The following is a 17,875-nucleotide window of genomic DNA, read 5'->3' as shown; positions in this document are numbered from 1 at the left end:
GCTTCTCCAGTTCTGTAAATAAAAAAGACAGTTTGGAGTAATTTATTTGGTGTCTATATGTATATTTATTGGCATTGTGAGGTTTGCTATCTGGACAATGTTCAAATCAAGAGTGAGCTGTCTTCATTATTTAATGGCAACAAAATAAAGAAATGATTGACAGATATGAATCATCTCTCTCAGATCAAACATCTTCAAGTTTTCATTTCCCATCATTTCAGACAGAATGCTTTTTGAAGGAAGCAGTTTACACATTAATCTGCAGCAATCAACTGATGAATATGTGAATATGCTATGAGTATGTGAATATGTTAAATCTCCCAAATACTCAACAGCAGCATTTTACACACAAGCTCAATGAAATACTAGACTTTTTTTCAGTTCGTTATACTGTCAGTACTATCCATTGCATACCTTATTACAGTATTATAAAGCACTGCCTCCATAAATATCAATGAATCTATAAATACAGATTACCTACACAATTAGCTGAATTATAAATAAATTGTTATGGCTCCAGACAAGGTGGTAAAAATGCTAATGTGAAAGATGCTGTGTGAAAGAGACCTAAGAGACTCTTAGGTCTCTTTCACACAGGCAAGTTAACCCATTTTGGCTTATGAAGGCAAATTGAATTTTTTAACGGTTTCATATACCCCCAAAGATTATTTTTTTAAAATCTTTGGCTTCTGAAGGCACACAGGATGTGAGGGCGATCTGGCTGCGACATCTGTCACCCCACTGATCGCCAGGGTTGATTCGGCTGATCTGGCTGGCTAGGCAGGTGTCCCCTCCCTCCCTCACCACTCCATGCGTGTCCCTCCCAAAGCTGTGCGCTCGGTGGAAGAGGACGACCATCTCAGATAGAAGGAGTGTACCATTCTTTGGTCAAAGGTATACAAAAGTTTTAAAACACATTAGAGATAAAATGTTGTCCTCCCACAGTTGTGTGTGTGTAAAGTGCCGTCAAGTCGCAGCCAACTTATGGCGACCCCTTTTGGGGGGGGGTTTCATGGCAAGAGACTTAACAGAGGTGGTTTGCCAGTGCCTTCCTCTGTATAGCAACCCTGGACTTCCTTGGTGGTCTCCCATCCAAATACTAACCAGGGCTGACCCTGCTTAGCTTCTGAGATCTGACGAGATCAGGCTATAATGAAGCTTTAATCTGGGTTTTCCAAAACCTGTTTTGCCCTGATGATTTTGTTTTGTCGTGTTTTACCCTTAAGGTGTGTGAAACTTTAATAAATGTATTTGCCTTCAGAAGCCAAAGAGAGTATAAAAAGCCTGTATGAAGTGACCTTTAGAGAGTTCCACCTCACTTACAGTGCGTTCCTAAGGAGAGTTACTCCAGTCAAAGCCCATTGAAACGAATAGGCTTAGACGGGAGTAACTCTCCTTAGGAATGCACTGTTAAGAGATCTAAAACTCCCAAGATCCCCCTTGAAGGAATATAAGTCCTAAAGCAGTCACAGATATAGCTTGAGAATGGATAGAGAGAATTATTTTCCCAATACACAGGAATTTTTTCCCCAGTGGGATCCATGTAGAGTACAGCTATATGAATGGCTCCACTGTGTGATGGACTACCATCCTACTATGCTTTCATCAGCACAAACAGAAAATTCTGGTTTCAATTTTTCCTATGTTGTAAGCCACCTTGAGCTCCACAAGGAAGAAAGGCTAACGAATGTTTACGTAGATAAATAGTCTAATAAATCCAAGCAAGCAGTGATCTGCCCACGTCAAAGGAACTGTCCTCGATTAACCCACCCTTAGAACAAAATACTAGATCAGAAGTGTGAACTGCAATGTTATTACCTAAGACAGGCCCATGGTTGTCATGGAGGCCATGAAATCTTCAATCACACCTGACAAGACTGCCTCATAATGAATGTTGAAACCCCCCAGGACAATCAGACTTGGTATAATCAGCACTACTCCCTGTCAGTTTATGCACAGAGACGGTTAGGTAGAGGAGTGGGAGGTTCATCAAGGGAATCTCAATCCTGGCCCTCAATCCCATCACTAGATGTGTCTGTAAAGTGCCTTCAAGTCATAGCCGACTTATGGCAACCCCTTTTTGGGGTTTTCATGGCAAGAGACTAACAGAGGAGGTTTGCCAGTGCCTTCCTCTGCACAGCAATCCTGGTATTCCTTGGTGGTCTCCCATCCAAATACTAACCAGGGCTGACCCTGCTTAACCTCTGAGATCTGACGAGATAAGGCTAGATACATGACCTCAAAACTGGAAGTGTCCTGGATTTGACACCACTTTTAAGGGTCATTGTCATAGCGTGAGAAGGAAACAAGAAATTACCATGTTTTCAGTCTTCTTTTTGAAGCTCGATTGGTCCCAAAGTTACCTCCACCTGGTTCTGGAGTGCACCTGCATCCCTCTTTTTTCTGTGTGAGCATCCCTGGTAGCAACGGGATGCATAATCATGTAATCCGCATACTATCATCCGACATTTCAAGTAAACTTGGTTGTGTTGTTCAAGAAATTTGAAGGCCTCGAATTTAAAGTGAACAACCCTGCTATTCGATGAAGGCAAAAGTTGAAAGGTAGAATCTTCTACACATCTGGAAAGAAAGAAATCACAAATGGCTCACAATTTGTTTAAATTGATATATCTAATTCTCAACATGGCCAAATCTGTGTATAGTTAAATCCAGAGATTGGAGCCAAGTCACCCCATGAAAGCCACTGTGGTGAAGTCAATAGATCCGGAAGACCCAGTTTCAAATCACCACTCTGCTGTAGAAGAGCAGTGGGTGAATTTGTCCCAATCACACATTCTCAGCCTTGCCTACCTCATGGTTGTTGCGAGAATAAAATAGATGAGAGGAGAATGCTGTAAACTGCTTTGGTCCCCCATTGTGGAGAAAGCCAAGGCATAAATGAAGTAAATAAATATCAATATAGCCAAAGATGGGGAATAGTAAAAGGTTGATTGGTTGGTTGGTTGGTTGGTTGGTTGGTGGGAAGGAGAGAAAGAAACAGGCAAAGGTGGTAATATGGGAGTTGCCAGGGGAGGGAAGAAGAAATAGTGTGGAGAGGCAGATACTGGGAAATGTGAGGTGTCCCTTGCAAGTCCTTGTGGGTTTCCCACAGCTCAACTGAGCCCAACAGCCACCACTGCACAACCGGGCCATAGTTTTCCTGGGTAGAGGCTGCCAGGGGGAAGGAAGGAGGGAAAGCTAAACACAGGGAGACATATAAGGGTAGGTGGGCTGGTGGGTGGGAAGAAGAGAAGGAAGCAGGAAAAGGAGGGAGGATATGGGGGCTGCCAAGAAGGGAAAGAGGAAACAGTGGGGGAAGAGAAAATGAAATGCCTCCCACAAGTCCTTGTGGGTCCCCTGCTTGTAATAATATATTATATAATGGACTTTTGAGATTAAAGGTGAGAATAACTGTTAGTTAAAAAGTTAGTTAAAGGTGAGAATAACTGTTAGTTAAAGGTGAGAATAACTGTTAGAAGAAAAGTTACAGGTACTCCCTTGGGTGTATTTATGGTGTATTTATTCTTTAGAGTGTGTGATTTACAAACATCATTATTTTGAAATACTAACTACTCTGCTCATTCTATGTACCAGTAAAAGCAGATATTTAAACAATATAGTAAGCGTGCTTCTGGATTCACTAAGGCCATTTTTACATGGTCAATTTTGATGCTCGCTCAAAAGCTCTTTTTTAAAATGCGATTTTAAAAATGCCTATTCATGATCCTGATGCAAAAGGAGAAATTCCATGCCCCCGCCTGCTCCTTTGTTCCTGTCTGCATATCCATTAGCATGTGCATAGCTAACACGCCTCTGTTGTTTTGCATAGTTCCTTGAGGGGGATTCTTCACTGCAAACAACAAAGGTTGTGTTAAATGGGCTCTTTAGTAATGCGAAGCAAGTATGCGCCTGCTTCGCAGTCACTTCCAAAATGACAGTTCAGCATGCAAAATTAAAAAAAAAAATATGCGGGGCAATTCAGTCTGGAACGTGCTGCTAATTACCATGCAAAAATGGCCTAAGAGTTTTTATTTCTCTTCCGATCCAAGGAATTCACAGGAAAGTATAGAAGACATAGTATGGAAGGAGCCTGAAGCAGCATTATTAGTTGAGTTACAAAGGAGGTGATTCTTGATGAACAGTAGCCACATTGCATGTCTGGAGTCCATCCACAGCTGTTTCTACAAACACAAGAAATTTCCTCCCACCCATGTGCTGATCACCAACTGGCTGCATGATGTTATGACAGTAGGCCCCGTTTCTCTCCAAAGCCACCAGAGCAGCTTCACTTCAACCTAGGGTTGCCAAGCTCTAGGTGGTGTCTGGAGATCTGCTATTACAACTGATGTCCAGGACGAGATCTGTACCCCTGGAGAAAATGGCCGCTTTGGCAATTGGGCTCTATGACACTGAAGTCCCTCCCCTCTCCAAACCCCACCTTTCTCAGACTCCACCCCCAAAATCTCCAGGTATTTCCTAACCTGGAGCTGGCAAACCTACTACAACCACATGACACAGCTAACATGGCAGCTATAAGAAGCAAAATGTCACTCAGAGTAGTGTGGGATGAGGAAATCCTGGAAGACCCTAGGGATCCTCTTTCTGTACATGCACAGCATGAAGTGCCTTATTTAAAATGAGTTGGGCAGTAGCTGTAGAGAATTAACTCCTGCTCAAACTTACAGGGAATGAGAGCAGAAAGGATGCTTCTATCATTCCATAGAATATAAAACAGAACTGTTCAGAAGGGCCTTTTATAAAGGGAATTAGGGTTACAGCTGAAATTTTAGGAAGCTATCTGGGGCTAGCGCCTGGCCCATCCTCAGCTGAGGCTCCTGTAGAAAAGAGGTAGACTTCCCAAATGCTGCAGGAGCCAAGAGGGATCCACCCACCTCCCTCATACCTCAAGCAGCCACTGTCTGCTCAGTCTATGGCATTGAAGCCCCTTCCTAAACCCTGCTCTCTTCAAGCTCTGCCCCAAAAACCTTCCGCTGGTGGTGAAGGGGGACCTGGCAACCCTAAGCACAGCTATGCAAGAACCTGAAAGGAGCCAGGCAGGGAAGGGCTGGCTGAAGGACTCCCAGGAACTGGCCAGTGAGAGAAAGGGGTAAGGCTAGCAAGGATGGAGGGAGAGACTGGAGGAAGTGGTGCTCCAACCCCTGGTCCAGATAATGGCTCAAGTCATAGGGGTGAGGAGGTGGGGCTGGAGCTGATTGGCGGGGGCAGGGAGGAAGCATTAATGGTGGCTCCACAACAAGGCCAGGAGAGAAGCAGAAAGGAAGAGTGTGCCATACTCTGAAGGAACACTGCTCCAGGAAAGAGAGGGAGGACTTGGGTGGTGCTAGTGATGCCAGCTCCAGGTTGGGAAATACCTGGAGATTTTGGGGGTGGAGCCTGAGGAGAGTAGGGTTTGGGGGAAGGGACAGACTTCAATGTGGTGTAATGCCATAGAGACCTCCTTCCAAAGTGGCCATCCTCTCCAGGGAAACTGTTCTCTATTGCCTGGAGATTAGTTGTAATAGTGGGAGATCTCCAGATACCACCTGGGGATTGGCAACCCTAGGTGGTGCAACCCTGAGGGGCCCCCTTTCCTATTCTGAGGCGTGGGGAGTTACCAGTAGGGTTACCAACCTCCAGGTAATAGCTGGAGTTCTCCTGCTATTACAACTGATCTCCAGCCCGTAGAGATCAGTTCACCTGGAGAAAATGGCTGCTTTGGTAATTGGACTCTATGACATTGAAGTCCCTCTCCTCCCCAAACCCTGCTCTCCACAGGCTCCACCCCAAAACTTCCCACCGGTGGTGAAGAGGGACCTGGCAAACCTAGTTTCCAGGGAAGTAAAGCAGTGCCATGGCTGAAGGCCAGGGGATTCCACTTGAGAGCAAAAGGCCTCACAGTAGCTTTCATTGCTTTGTTTATTGGTCCCTCTTCACCACTGTCAGGTAAGTTTTGGGGCAAAGCCTGAGGAGGGCAGGGTTTGGGGAGGGACATCAATGCCATAGAGTCCAACTGCCAAAGCAGCCATTTTCTCCAGGTGAACTGATCTCTATCTGCTGGAGATCAGTTGTAATAGCAGGAGATCTCCAGCTATTACCTGGTGGTTGGCAACCCTAAGCATACTATTATATCTCTGACTTTAGAACCCAGTTTTGTAGCATGGTTGTATATCCCTTGTTGTTTTATTGGAAGGAGGAGGAGGAGAAGGAAGAGGTCACTCAGCTGCCTTCATGTGTAGGAGTGGGGAAACAAATTCAGTTCACCAAATTAGCCTCTGCTGCTCATGTGGCAGAGTGGGGAATGAAACCCGATTCTCCAGATCACAGTCCACCGCTCTTAACCACTACACCACACCGGCTCTCTTACTGCATTGTTTTTAATGGATGTAATCTCCTTGGAGTCTCAGGAAGCAAAATGGACTCAACAAGTTAAATAAATAAATTAAAAGACAGTCGTAGTCAAAAGGACATCTGACAGGACCAATAACATATGAATCCATACAACAGATCAATCCACTCAATTGTAAGCACAAAGTTCATCTGTGGACTCTCCTGCCTTTGATTAAGAATGTTTGGATGTGAACTGTCCTGCTGTATATCATTATCATTCATTCATTTATATATCAAATACTTAGGGGCTGAAAGTGTTTCCTGTAATTTCCCCTAGAAATACTGGAGTTTTCTTAAGAAATATGATGCAACAATGTAATAAAAACTGAGTTTCTGTGATATTTTTAGGCCATCTCTCCTTTGTAAAGCTTGTGCAATACACAAAATATAAGAACATAAGAAAGGCCCTGCTGGATCAGACCAAGGCCCATCAAGTCCAGCAGTCTGTTCACACAGTGGCAAACCAGGTGCCCCCAGGAAGCCACAAACAAGACGAGTACAGCAGCACCATCCTGCCTGTGTTCCACTGCATCCAAAATAATAGGCATGCTCCTCTAATACTAGAGAGAATAGGTATGCAGCATGACTAGTATCCATTCTAACTAATAGCCATGAATACCCCTCTCCTCCATGAATATGTCCACTCCCCTCTTAAAGCCCTCCAAGCTGGCAGCCATCACTCTTTGGCTGTATAAACTAGAAAGACAGTAAGAAAGACAGAGGGATACCTTACTTTTCTAAAACATACTCACCTATGCCTCATCAAGTTATAGGTCAAGGTTTCGAAGTCACTGTGTGATGGAGATGCCACACATGTGTCAAGAGATAGTTGCAAGAGCGGATCAGAAGTGTTTAGAACGACTTCAACAAATAAATTCTGCTTGAGCTGAACCATGTATGGATAGCTCTGGACTGGACTGCGAAACATTGATGATTTAAAGAATCGCATATTAACGTTGTAATTTCCTTGCTGTCCTTTAGTGATGTCAATGGGATTTCTGGCAACAAACTCTGTCTCAACCACAACATCCTTATTCATTTCACATAAAACATGATATTCGAAGTCTGGGTCCCTTGTAATGATATAACCAGAGGCGGATGTCCTGATTACATTGGAGTAGATTATAGTGTCATTACCCTTCTCCTAAAGGACAGAAAAAAATACGAAAGCATATCAATACCATATGTAAATTGTCAGGTAAACTACTTTTATATTGTACTAGACCATATTAATGATAGTTACTAAAAACTTTCTCATAGAATTTGGAGTTATATCGATTTATTTTATACAACCCACGATTGAGAATTTTAAAAACTGGATTATTTCTAGAGCTGTCAAAAAAAAAATTCGGTACAGTTCGGATTCGGCCGAATTTGACCCTTGTGGGTTCAGTACGTGCCGAAGTCCGAACTCCCCCGCTTCAGATCCCCGGTAATTCGGGGGGATCCGGAGTTCGGGGGAAAATTCGGCCCCTGCGCGCCTTCAGAGGGATTCCCTGAAGGCGCGCGGGGGCCCTTTAAACTGATCTGAGCCTCCCAGCTGGGAGGCGCAGATCAGTTTAAAGGACAGCCCGCCCCCCTTCAGCGGGCTCCCCTGAAGGGGGGCGGGCTGTCCTTTAAACTGATATGTGCCTCCCGGCCGGGAGGCGCAAGTCAGTTTAAAGGGCAGCCCGCACCTTTCAGCGGGCTCAGCTGGAGAGGCGTGGGCTGCCCTTTAAACTGACTTGTGCCTCCCGGCCGGGAGGCACAGGTCAGTTTAAAGGGCAGCCCGCACCTTTCAGCAGGCTCCGCTGGAGAGGCGCGGGCTGCCCTTTAAACTGACCTGCGCCTCCCGGCCGGGAGGCACAGGTCAGTTTAAAGGGCAGCCCGCACCTTTCAGCGGGCTCCGCTGGAGGGGGGCCCAAATTTGCCGAATTTATTCGCGAACTCCTGAACTCGCTGAATTCGCCCCCCCCCCGGTTGCCCGCCAGTTTTCAGTTCGGATCCGTCCGAACAGAAAATCACCGAATCAGGGGAAATTCGGTTGATTTTCAGTTCGGACCGAACCGAATTGACAGCCCTAATTATTTCCCCTCTGCCACAACGAAAGAAACATGGCACAAAAATATAGCTTTACACAAGTTTGTTATTTTTTTAAAAAATGCCCAGCATACACAGGACTCCTGCAGATATAATGCTGTCTCCCTCTTAACTCCAGTCAGGTAAATCAGAAAACAGTTAGGGGAACTCACACTCCCCATACCCTTGCAGGACAAATTCAGCTATAGTTAAGCCTTGATGCTGACTTTAACTCTGACTTGGGTTCCCCCTAATCAGGATCTGAAACCCTGATCAATGCTGATATTTCTCTTAAGCAAGGCACAGGGAGGAAAGGAACGCCAGTGGGGGGGGAGTGAAGTAGGGACTGAAGTAGGACATTTCCCTACGTCACCTCACAGTTTTCTTCCCCATGGTGAAGAGGGAGCCAGTTGTAAGTCTTCCCCAGTTCACATAGGTCTTTTACGTATGGCTGTTTCACTCGCTGCCACCCTTCCGATGACTTCGGGTCTTTGTTGTGATTATGCATGACGTTTCGGACTATCAGAGGTTGCCTCGCTCTCCCCTCCTGCATTTCCCCACGTTTTGCCCGCATTTTCAAATTTGAGATAAAACGGGTTTCTGAAAATGCAGGCAAAATGCAGGGAAACACAAGGAGAGAGCAGGGCGAACTTTGACAGTCAGAAACAGCATGCATAATCAAAAGAAAGACCCAAAGTCATTGGAGGGGTGACCATGAGGGAAACAGCCATGCATAAAAGGCCATAGTGAATAAAAGAAATACTCTCCTCATCCATATATGATACGTATGCGGCAAAGAACCAGAATATGTTTTTTGTTTCAAACATTATACCCCCCATTTCTTACTTGTCTTACTGTGCCACAACCATAGAATGGTATCTTGAAGTTAATGTAGTCTGAAGTAATTTCACGTGTACAGGAAGAGTCTGATTGATTCAGATGCAAATCCCATGCACTGTAGCCCAATGTCTGGATGTAGTCTCTGCTGATGCGTACATGCATGAATCCTCCAGAACATGAGAGCGCTAATTGATGAACAGAAACAGCAGTGTCATGCAAAAAAACTTTAAATCCTGGCTTTGTTCATGATCACGTATAAACGAATTAAAGAGGAATTCTTGTGGCTTTGACTGGCTATTCAAGGATGGTTTAGATAACTGATTGAGAAATGACATCAATTAAAATACAAATCAGTGCTTACCTCAGTAAGTCCATGGAGTTCTTCTCTGACCAAATAATTCTTACTAGCCTAGTGCTGCTTGGGTGACAAGATCGCTGGCTGTTTCTTTCCCCCTCTCCCTCTCTCCTCTTACATGGCAGTAGTGGCAGCTTCTACCTTTTTCTCTCTCACATGTGGTCTTCTATCCTTTCCATAATTCCTAGAAGCTTGGAACATAGGTTGCTCTACCAAGCACTAAAAACACTAGGATATCTTTTGCTCAGGATTCCTGGAACTAGTTGACTATAGGATTCCTGGACTATAGGATTCCTGGAACTATATATATGGTCAACTAGTTCAAGGATTCCTGGAACTAGTTGACTATATATCCCCATAGCTGTAGCCAAAGCACAGGGGGAGAAGAAAATTTGGAGTAACAGAAACAGACACCTGCCAACACTGCTGCTGCCACAATAAAGCAGAAAGAGGAGAAATTGAGTGAAACTGCTACTGTCACCATAGAGTAGGTGGAGAGGGAGACAGTTGCCAGAGCATCAGCAGGACCCAACAGGTAAGGGAGTAGAGCAAGCCAATGCAAGATAACTGGGAACTCTTAAAAATGCATTTCCACTGAATATTCTCTCCTTTTTTTTTTAGTTGTCTGACCTATCTGACTTGAAATAGAGAGCTTTTCCTATTATTATAAAAGAGATAGCCCAAGACATTTTCATAACTGGAGTGCAAAATATAATAAATAAATGACAATGTTCTGTTCTATATTTGCGCCCTTATATGGTTGCCATTTTCCTGGTGGCAGCAGGCAACCTCCCACCCCCACCCTCAGTCACCTGCCCTTACTCATTTTAGTCAAGGGAAAAATGGGGGGAGGGGAGCAACCGTGTTGATGGTGACCCTCATCTTTAACGTGCCCTTTACCATAGAGCTTGGTCTTTATCATAGAGACTGGAGGAATTCCTAGAGCATCACCCAGATATGTCATCACAGACAGCAACTTCTCCACCTTGAAGTAAAGCACTTCTGGTTGATGGTCTACGAATTCCCCCAATCTCTATTGTAAAGCCCATAAAGTTGGGAGAATTCCAAGAAAGAATGGAGGAAGTGACTTCACCTCCAATCCCACCCTTCTGAGGCACTACCCTACAGTTCTCCTGCAAGTATCAAAATTTCAGTGGCCTGTATTCTTTTACAATCTGCTCTCAAGAAAGGATGAATGCACTTCTACAGGGGAATCCCTGGGGGTGCTTTGCAAGGGAGAAGGCACTATTGTTTATTTTTTCCACATGAATATAATGTAATATGTACGTTTCTCTTGAGAGAGATATGTATGCAAAGCATCACAGTTTCCAAATGTCAGACAATTTGTTTTCATTCCTAATTCCCTGACCGACACTTTATTGTATATACTGTATTCTGAATCGAGAAAATAGAACTCACTTGTGGAAGATGCTGATGTGTCTATCTGAGGAGCTGTATACATGAAAACAAAAGAAATGTGAGACTCCATTTATGTCAAATACCTCTGTAACAGCTCAATCAAACACATTAAGGACACAAGACCATAACATAAGAACAAAAGAAAAGCCATGCTGGATCAGACCAAGGCCCATCAAGTCCAGCAGTCTGTTCACAAAGTGGCCATCCAGGTACTTCTAGGTAGCCCACAAGCAAGACATTCAACATGCCATTTTTATTTGCTAAGTGACAAAATAACAAAAGACGTAAAATACACAAATAGCAACAAATTAAAATCACAATTTACAACCAATAACTAGAGGAAACTACACTAACCCAACGCTGTCCTGAATAAAACTGTTTTCAGCTGCCTCCTAAAGATTGAAAGTGTGGGGCCCAGGCACACCTCCCTGGGGAGGTTATTCCATAATCGAGGCCTGCCACTGGCAAGCAGGACCTCTCCCTGTGATCTTAATTTGGGGGGCAGGGGCAGAAACATATGGGAAAAGACAGGCCTTCAGATATCCCTGTTCCAAGCCATGTAGGGCTTTAAAGGACAAACACCTTGAATTGAGCTCAGGAGTGGATTGGTCACCACTGTAATTGCTGTCATATTGGGGTCACATGTTCCCAGTAGCTGGCCCAGACCAGCAGTGTAGCTGCAGCATTTTGCACTAGCTGCAGCTTTAAAGCACTCTTCAAGGGTAGTCCCAAGAAGAGTGCATTGCAATAGTCCAGTCTAAATGTGATAATGGTAATCTATGGATCGCTGTGTCGAGATCAGATAAGGTTTCCAGCCTCCAGGTGGTGGCTGGAGATCTGCCACTATTGCAAATGATCGCCAGGCAACAGAGATCAGTTCCCCTCGAGAAAATGGCCGCTTTGGAAGGTGGACTCTATGGCATTATACCCTATTAAAGTCCCTCCCCTCCCCAAACCCAGCCCTCCTTAGTCCCCACTCCCAAAATCTCCTTCCCTATCCAGAGCTGGCAATCCTAAGATCAGACTGAATCAGATGCAGTTGATGCACCAGCTGAAGTTGGGCTAAAGAGCTCTGAACCATCACAGCCGCTTGATTCTCTAAGGTGACTGTGACAGAAATGGAAACCAACCCTGCATTTTCTGAGCCATTTCCCCCCACTTTGGCCTTCTATTGACCAAAGTGTGGCCTTTTTAGAATTCTTCATGCTTCCCTGTCTTTCTAAGAAGCACAAGCCTGCCTGTCTCTCTCATAAACAAGTGCTTATGACAAAGACCCAGAGACAGGCATGGGAAAAAAATTACAGAAAGAGAAATACAGATGCACAAACATTCACTCTATTTGCCAGAAATTCAACATGTAGGCCTATTTGCTTTGGAACTAGACTGATATACAAGATGCAAACTAAAGACAGCACATACCCATTTCCCTCCAGTTGACTAAATCAATTGTCTTTTCCCCACTACTACAGGACCAACTGCATTAAATCATATACTATGGTAGGGAGAAAACTCCCTGGAGTTTGAACATACAATTGTCTTCAGGCTAGGAGATCATCTATTAGTGTGAGCCAGTGTAGTGTACTGGTTAGAATGTCAAACTAGGATCTGGGACTCCCAGTTTTAAATCCCCACTGTGCAACGAAGCTCACTAAATAACCTTAGTCCAGACATTCTTTCTAAGCCTAAACTACCACACAGGATTGTAGTGAGGATAAAAAGAAAGAAGGTGGATACCATCTAACCACCCTCAGCTCCATGAAGCAAAGGTGGGATAAAATATGCAAATTAAATAAATAATTAAAAAATCTACTACATCTCCTGACAGTAGGGTTGCCAACCTCCAGGTACTAGCTGGAGATCTCCTGCTATTACACATGATCTCTAGCCAATGGAGATCAGTTCACCTGGGGAAAATGGCTGCTTTGGCAATTGGAGTCTGGCATTGAAGTCCTTCCCCTCCCCAAACCCCACCCTCCTCAGGCTCCACCCCAAAAATCTCCAGGTATTTCCCAACCTGGAGCTGGCAACCCTACCTGACAGTAAAATAGTAGAACCTAGTCCATTTCACATTAAGGATTCCGACTGTTTGAATGCTTAACAACTTCAATAAATAAAAACGTTCAATAACTTACTGGATGTTGGTACAACATAAGGTGATATACTGGGAGTTACTGCTCCTGCTAAAATAAAAAAAGGGATAATTAATAAAAATACGATACAGCCATGAAGAATTCAGCAGCCATCCATTCAATAACACCGAATGTCTTCTGGGAGGTCAGTCATTCACTAACTTGACAGAAAAGAAGTTTAACTGACCAAACTATGCCAGCTATAAAAACAATTCTCTACATTCAGCTGGGTGGACAAGTTTGCCAATGAGAGAAAAAAATCATATCCTAAAATATGTTATCAAAAACCTGGGTTCTGACTCCCTCCCCCTCCCCAGTCTGAGAGTTTATGACCCACAATAAAACTGAAGTGTCAACATAAATAGGAAGTAATGAAATATTTCACTGCTACACATTCCAATGGGTTTAGAAAACCATGACTCTGTTTAGGATTGCACAGTACACCTTATTCCAGAACTAACAAAGTGCCTGTCTTCTCAAGGCATGTTCTTACAAGTTTTTTACAGTATTAAATCCAAAGGAGACAATCTCTCTTCTACACTTTTTTTACCTGTTTACTACAATTACATGTTGCATTAAAATTACAAAATATCAGTGGTAAAGGCAGATGCGACCTTTGCATCTGTTGGCTCCATTCACTAGTCGCAAGGAACCATCATTGGAAACTGTAACAAAGCGGAGGATCCCTGCTGAGGGGGATCCATCGTTTGCGGGGCTGTGCCGGGTGGCTGGGCCCGGCTGGCTCCTCGGCGGGGAGGGGAGTGGGGGGGGGTCCCGCGCTCCCTCCTGACTCCTGGCGAGTGGCGGGGGGGGGTAGCTCCTACCTGCTGGTGGTGGTGTGGTGGGGAGCGTATCTGCTCCACTCTCCGATCCTCGTGGCGGCAGGGGAAGCAGGAAGTAGGTAACAGGAACCCCCCCCCGGTCTCCGCGCGCCTTCCCCTGTCCCGCCTACATTTCAAATGGGCCAGTGGGAGCCCATTCCCAGTCCCTGCGTCCCGGCCGGCGCTAACTGACCAGGGCGTTCCGTCTGGTCCGCCGGGCAGGTATTTAAAGGGAGGACCTGCTCGGGCTGGCCCTGTTTGCCTGCACGCTTGTCCCGCCCACCCTTTCCCTTTAGCTTAACTTTGGCCAAGTCACGGTGGTACATAGGGTTTAGTGGGTTGAGGGCAGGTTGTGTTTTGTGGTTCCATATGCATACGGGCTGTTTTCGAAGTGTTCTTGTTACATTTGTGGGGGGTTTATGGTTGGTTTTTGAGGGTTTTGTTGCCATGATTATCTGTCACAGTTGGCGGTTTTGGGCATGGGGCCAGAATCCTGTTTGCGGAAAAGTCGGCCTGCGAGCCCCCTTTTCCTGGGCTGGGGACCCCAATAAGGGGTTTTGGGGGGGGAGGCCTGTGGTTTGGCTGGCCGCCGTGGCAGTCGGGACAGCCTGCCTCCTCCCAAGTGGCAGTGTTCCACACAGTGGCTGCCGTCCATGTGGTTCCAGTATCTGCCATCTCAGGCTGTACCCAGCATGGGCTGGGCACAGGATACATCAGCTGGCATCGGGTCACCTGATGTCAGGATTCTGCCTCCATTCTTGCCAATGCCTAATGATGTATATTTTGATTGATGTATATATTAAAAAGTTGTGGCCTGTTTTATTCCATATTTGTGTTACGTCATATTTTATTCCAGAAAGGGTGAGAAGTAGTGCAGCCCCTTCCCCGGGGGGAGGAGGTGTTTGGTCGTCATGGTTGGGTTGAGCAGACGGGCCCTGGGACCCCTATTGGCCTGGACACGCAAAAGAATGTGTGTGTGTGTGTGTGTGTGTGTGTGTGTGTGTGTGGAAAATGGTACTTGGCTTTACTGAAATGGTCAAGTTAACGTCACTATTGATGCCAAATCTTTCCTTGTCAACTGTTACTTCCTCTCAACTTTTCATAGAAAGGGAATTTCAAAGTGAATATGGTGGATTATCTCTGTAATAATTCACCAAATGATTTTGAAATGAAAAATACGCACCCAGTTAAAACAGGTGTCTGTCTAAGGATAAAATTAATTTCACACAGATTTAAACACCGGGGGGACACCTCATAATTATGTCCCAAATGGCCCAATAAGAAAACAGGGGTTCTGTAATACTTCTAGGTCTACAGAGAAGACTACTAGAATGAGAAAGGATAAAACAGCTTTATTATGAAGAGCCATTGAAGCAATTTGCATAGCAGTCATTAACATTGCGCTCCTAAGCAGAGGTAAACCTGTCAAAGTCTACAGAAACCAATGTGCTTAGAAGACTATAACTCTTTAGGACTGCACCCTAAGGCTTCTTCTAGCACTATCCATGTGCATGTCCTCCTAGGATATGTTCATACACGATCAGCTCCCTAAGAATATTAAATCCAATGGACACATTGTGTGTATATTAAAAATTCCATCCATTTACATTTCGGACATTTACCATTCCTGGTAAACTATATATTGAAATTATATTCTGAATTTAAGAAATATATATTTAATTTAAGATATATATAGTTTACCATTCCTGTATATTGAATTTAATATATATGGTAGAGAGGGTGAAATTTTTACAACCAATTCCCGTCAGAATCTATGCTAAAAAAATTGGACATTGCAGTAGATATTGGACTGAGATGCTCCATACTCATTTCCTAGGGAGCACCTCAAAGACTTAATATGGTATTTCATTTTTCGTGCAAATTAAAAGTGTACCTTGCACTATATGTTTCCTTTTGCCTTTCCTTATTACCATTCTTCAAGTAATTGACAGGAAAGAGTGTACCAAAGCAGAGGTACACCCTTGAAAGTCCACAGAAGCCAATGAGCTTAGAAGATCGTAACTCTGTTTAGGATTGCACCCCAAGCCTTATTTTAGAATTACCCATGTGCATGTTCTCTTAGGATAGGTACTTACTTGATCAGTTCCCTAAGAATATTTAATCCAATGAACACAATGTCTGTATATTAAAATTCCATCCATTTACATTCTGGACATTTACCGTTCCTGGTAACACGAATGATACACTGCATGAAAATTAAAGTTAAAAAATCTATATGGAGAAGACGGTGAAATTTTTGCAACAGATTGACAGTTAACAGGAAAGAAAAAATATAACTGAAGTTATATTTACCATTCCTGGTAACACAAACTATATACCGCATTAAAATTAAAGATGAGAAATATATATGGACAAGACAGTTAAATTTTTAAAACAGAATCCCGTCAGAATCTATGCACACACAAAAAAGGACATTGCAATAGATATTGGATTGAGATTCTCTACACTAATTTCCTAGGGAATACTTCAAAGACTCAGCTGTGGTATTTCATTGATCGAGCAAATTAAAGTGTACCTTGCACGATATGTTTACTTTTGCCCTTCCTTATTACCATTCTTCAAGTGATTTACTGGAAAGAAAAATATAATTGAAGTTACAAGACAAATGGGTGTTGTGTAGCCATACCTTCACAGGTGACACCAGCATCTTCCCCATGACCACAGTTATGTGTACCCCAAGACGCATGAGGGCACTGAGACAAGGAAGGTTCATTCCCTCTGCAGTTAACATCATCTAACATAATAGGTCCTGAACCAGGACCAAAATAGGCATTTTGAAGTGCTGATATCGCCGATCCACATCCAGTCTGTCGGCACACAACCTGTGCATCGTTCATGCTCCAGCCATCATCACAGACTGTTCCCCACATGTGATCATGATATACTTCAACGCGACCTTGGCATCTGTTGGCCCCATTCACTAGTCGCAAAAAACCCTCATTGGAAACTGTAACAAAAACAATATATATGTGTGTGTGTATGGAAAACGGCACTTGGCTTTATTGAACTGGTTAAGATAACTTCACTATTGATGCCAAATCTTTCCTTGTCAACTGTTAGTTCCTCTCAACTTTTCATAGAAAGAGAATTTCAAAGTGAACGTGGTACATTAACTCTGTAATAACTCACCAAATGATTTTGAAATGAAAAGTACGCACCCAGTTAAAACAGGAGTTTGTCTAAAGTTACAATTGATTTATTACAGATTTAAACACCAGTGGAGGGGGGACCTCATAATTATGTTCCACACTGTCCAATAAGAAAGAAGGGGTTCTGTAATACTTCCAGGTCTACAGAGAAGACTACCAGAATGAGAAATAATAAAACAACTTTACTATGAAGAGACATTAAAACAATTTGCATAGCAGTCGCTAACATTGCGCTCTTAAGCAGAGGTTCACCCTTCAAAGTCCACAGAAGCGAATGATCTTTGAAGATGATAACTCTGTTTAGGATTGCAGCCTAAGCCTTAATCTGCAGCTAGCCATGTGCATGCTTTCTTAGCATAGGTACTTACATGATCAGTTCCCTAAGAATTTTACATCGAATGGATACATTGTATATTATATACTATATACTGCATTAAAATTAAAGGTTAGAAATACATATGGACAAGACGGTGAAATTTTAAAAACAGAATCTTGTTAGAATCTATGCAAAAAAATGGACATTGCAATAGATATTGGATTGAGATGCTCTACACTAATTTCCTAGGGAGTACTTCAAAGACTCAGCTGTGGTATATCATTGATCAGGCAAATTACAAATGTACCTTGCACAATATGTTTACTTTTGCCTTTCCTTATTACCATTCTTCAAGTTATTGAAGGAAAGAAAAATATAAT

At 43.6% G+C, this 17,875-nt stretch overlaps 1 protein-coding gene across 1 annotated transcript in view; it reads right to left on the bottom strand.

The window, feature by feature from the left end:
• Nucleotides 1–17,875, bottom strand: part of LOC130478326 (deleted in malignant brain tumors 1 protein-like) — a 377,479-nt gene that overhangs the window by 102,579 nt on the left and 257,025 nt on the right. Inside the window, 5 exon segments of the mRNA XM_056850473.1 lie at nucleotides 7,140–7,531; nucleotides 9,292–9,470; nucleotides 11,060–11,092; nucleotides 14,203–14,405; nucleotides 16,629–16,977. Of these exon segments, the coding sequence (XP_056706451.1) occupies nucleotides 7,140–7,531; nucleotides 9,292–9,470; nucleotides 11,060–11,092; nucleotides 14,203–14,405; nucleotides 16,629–16,977 (1,156 nt within the window).

Source organism: Euleptes europaea, chromosome 5, assembly GCF_029931775.1.
Source record: "Euleptes europaea isolate rEulEur1 chromosome 5, rEulEur1.hap1, whole genome shotgun sequence".
In the NCBI taxonomy this organism is placed as follows: Eukaryota; Metazoa; Chordata; class Lepidosauria; order Squamata; family Sphaerodactylidae; genus Euleptes; species Euleptes europaea.
The sequence above is the reverse complement of the archived record's forward strand: the minus strand, read 5'-3'. Positions and strand labels throughout refer to the sequence as shown.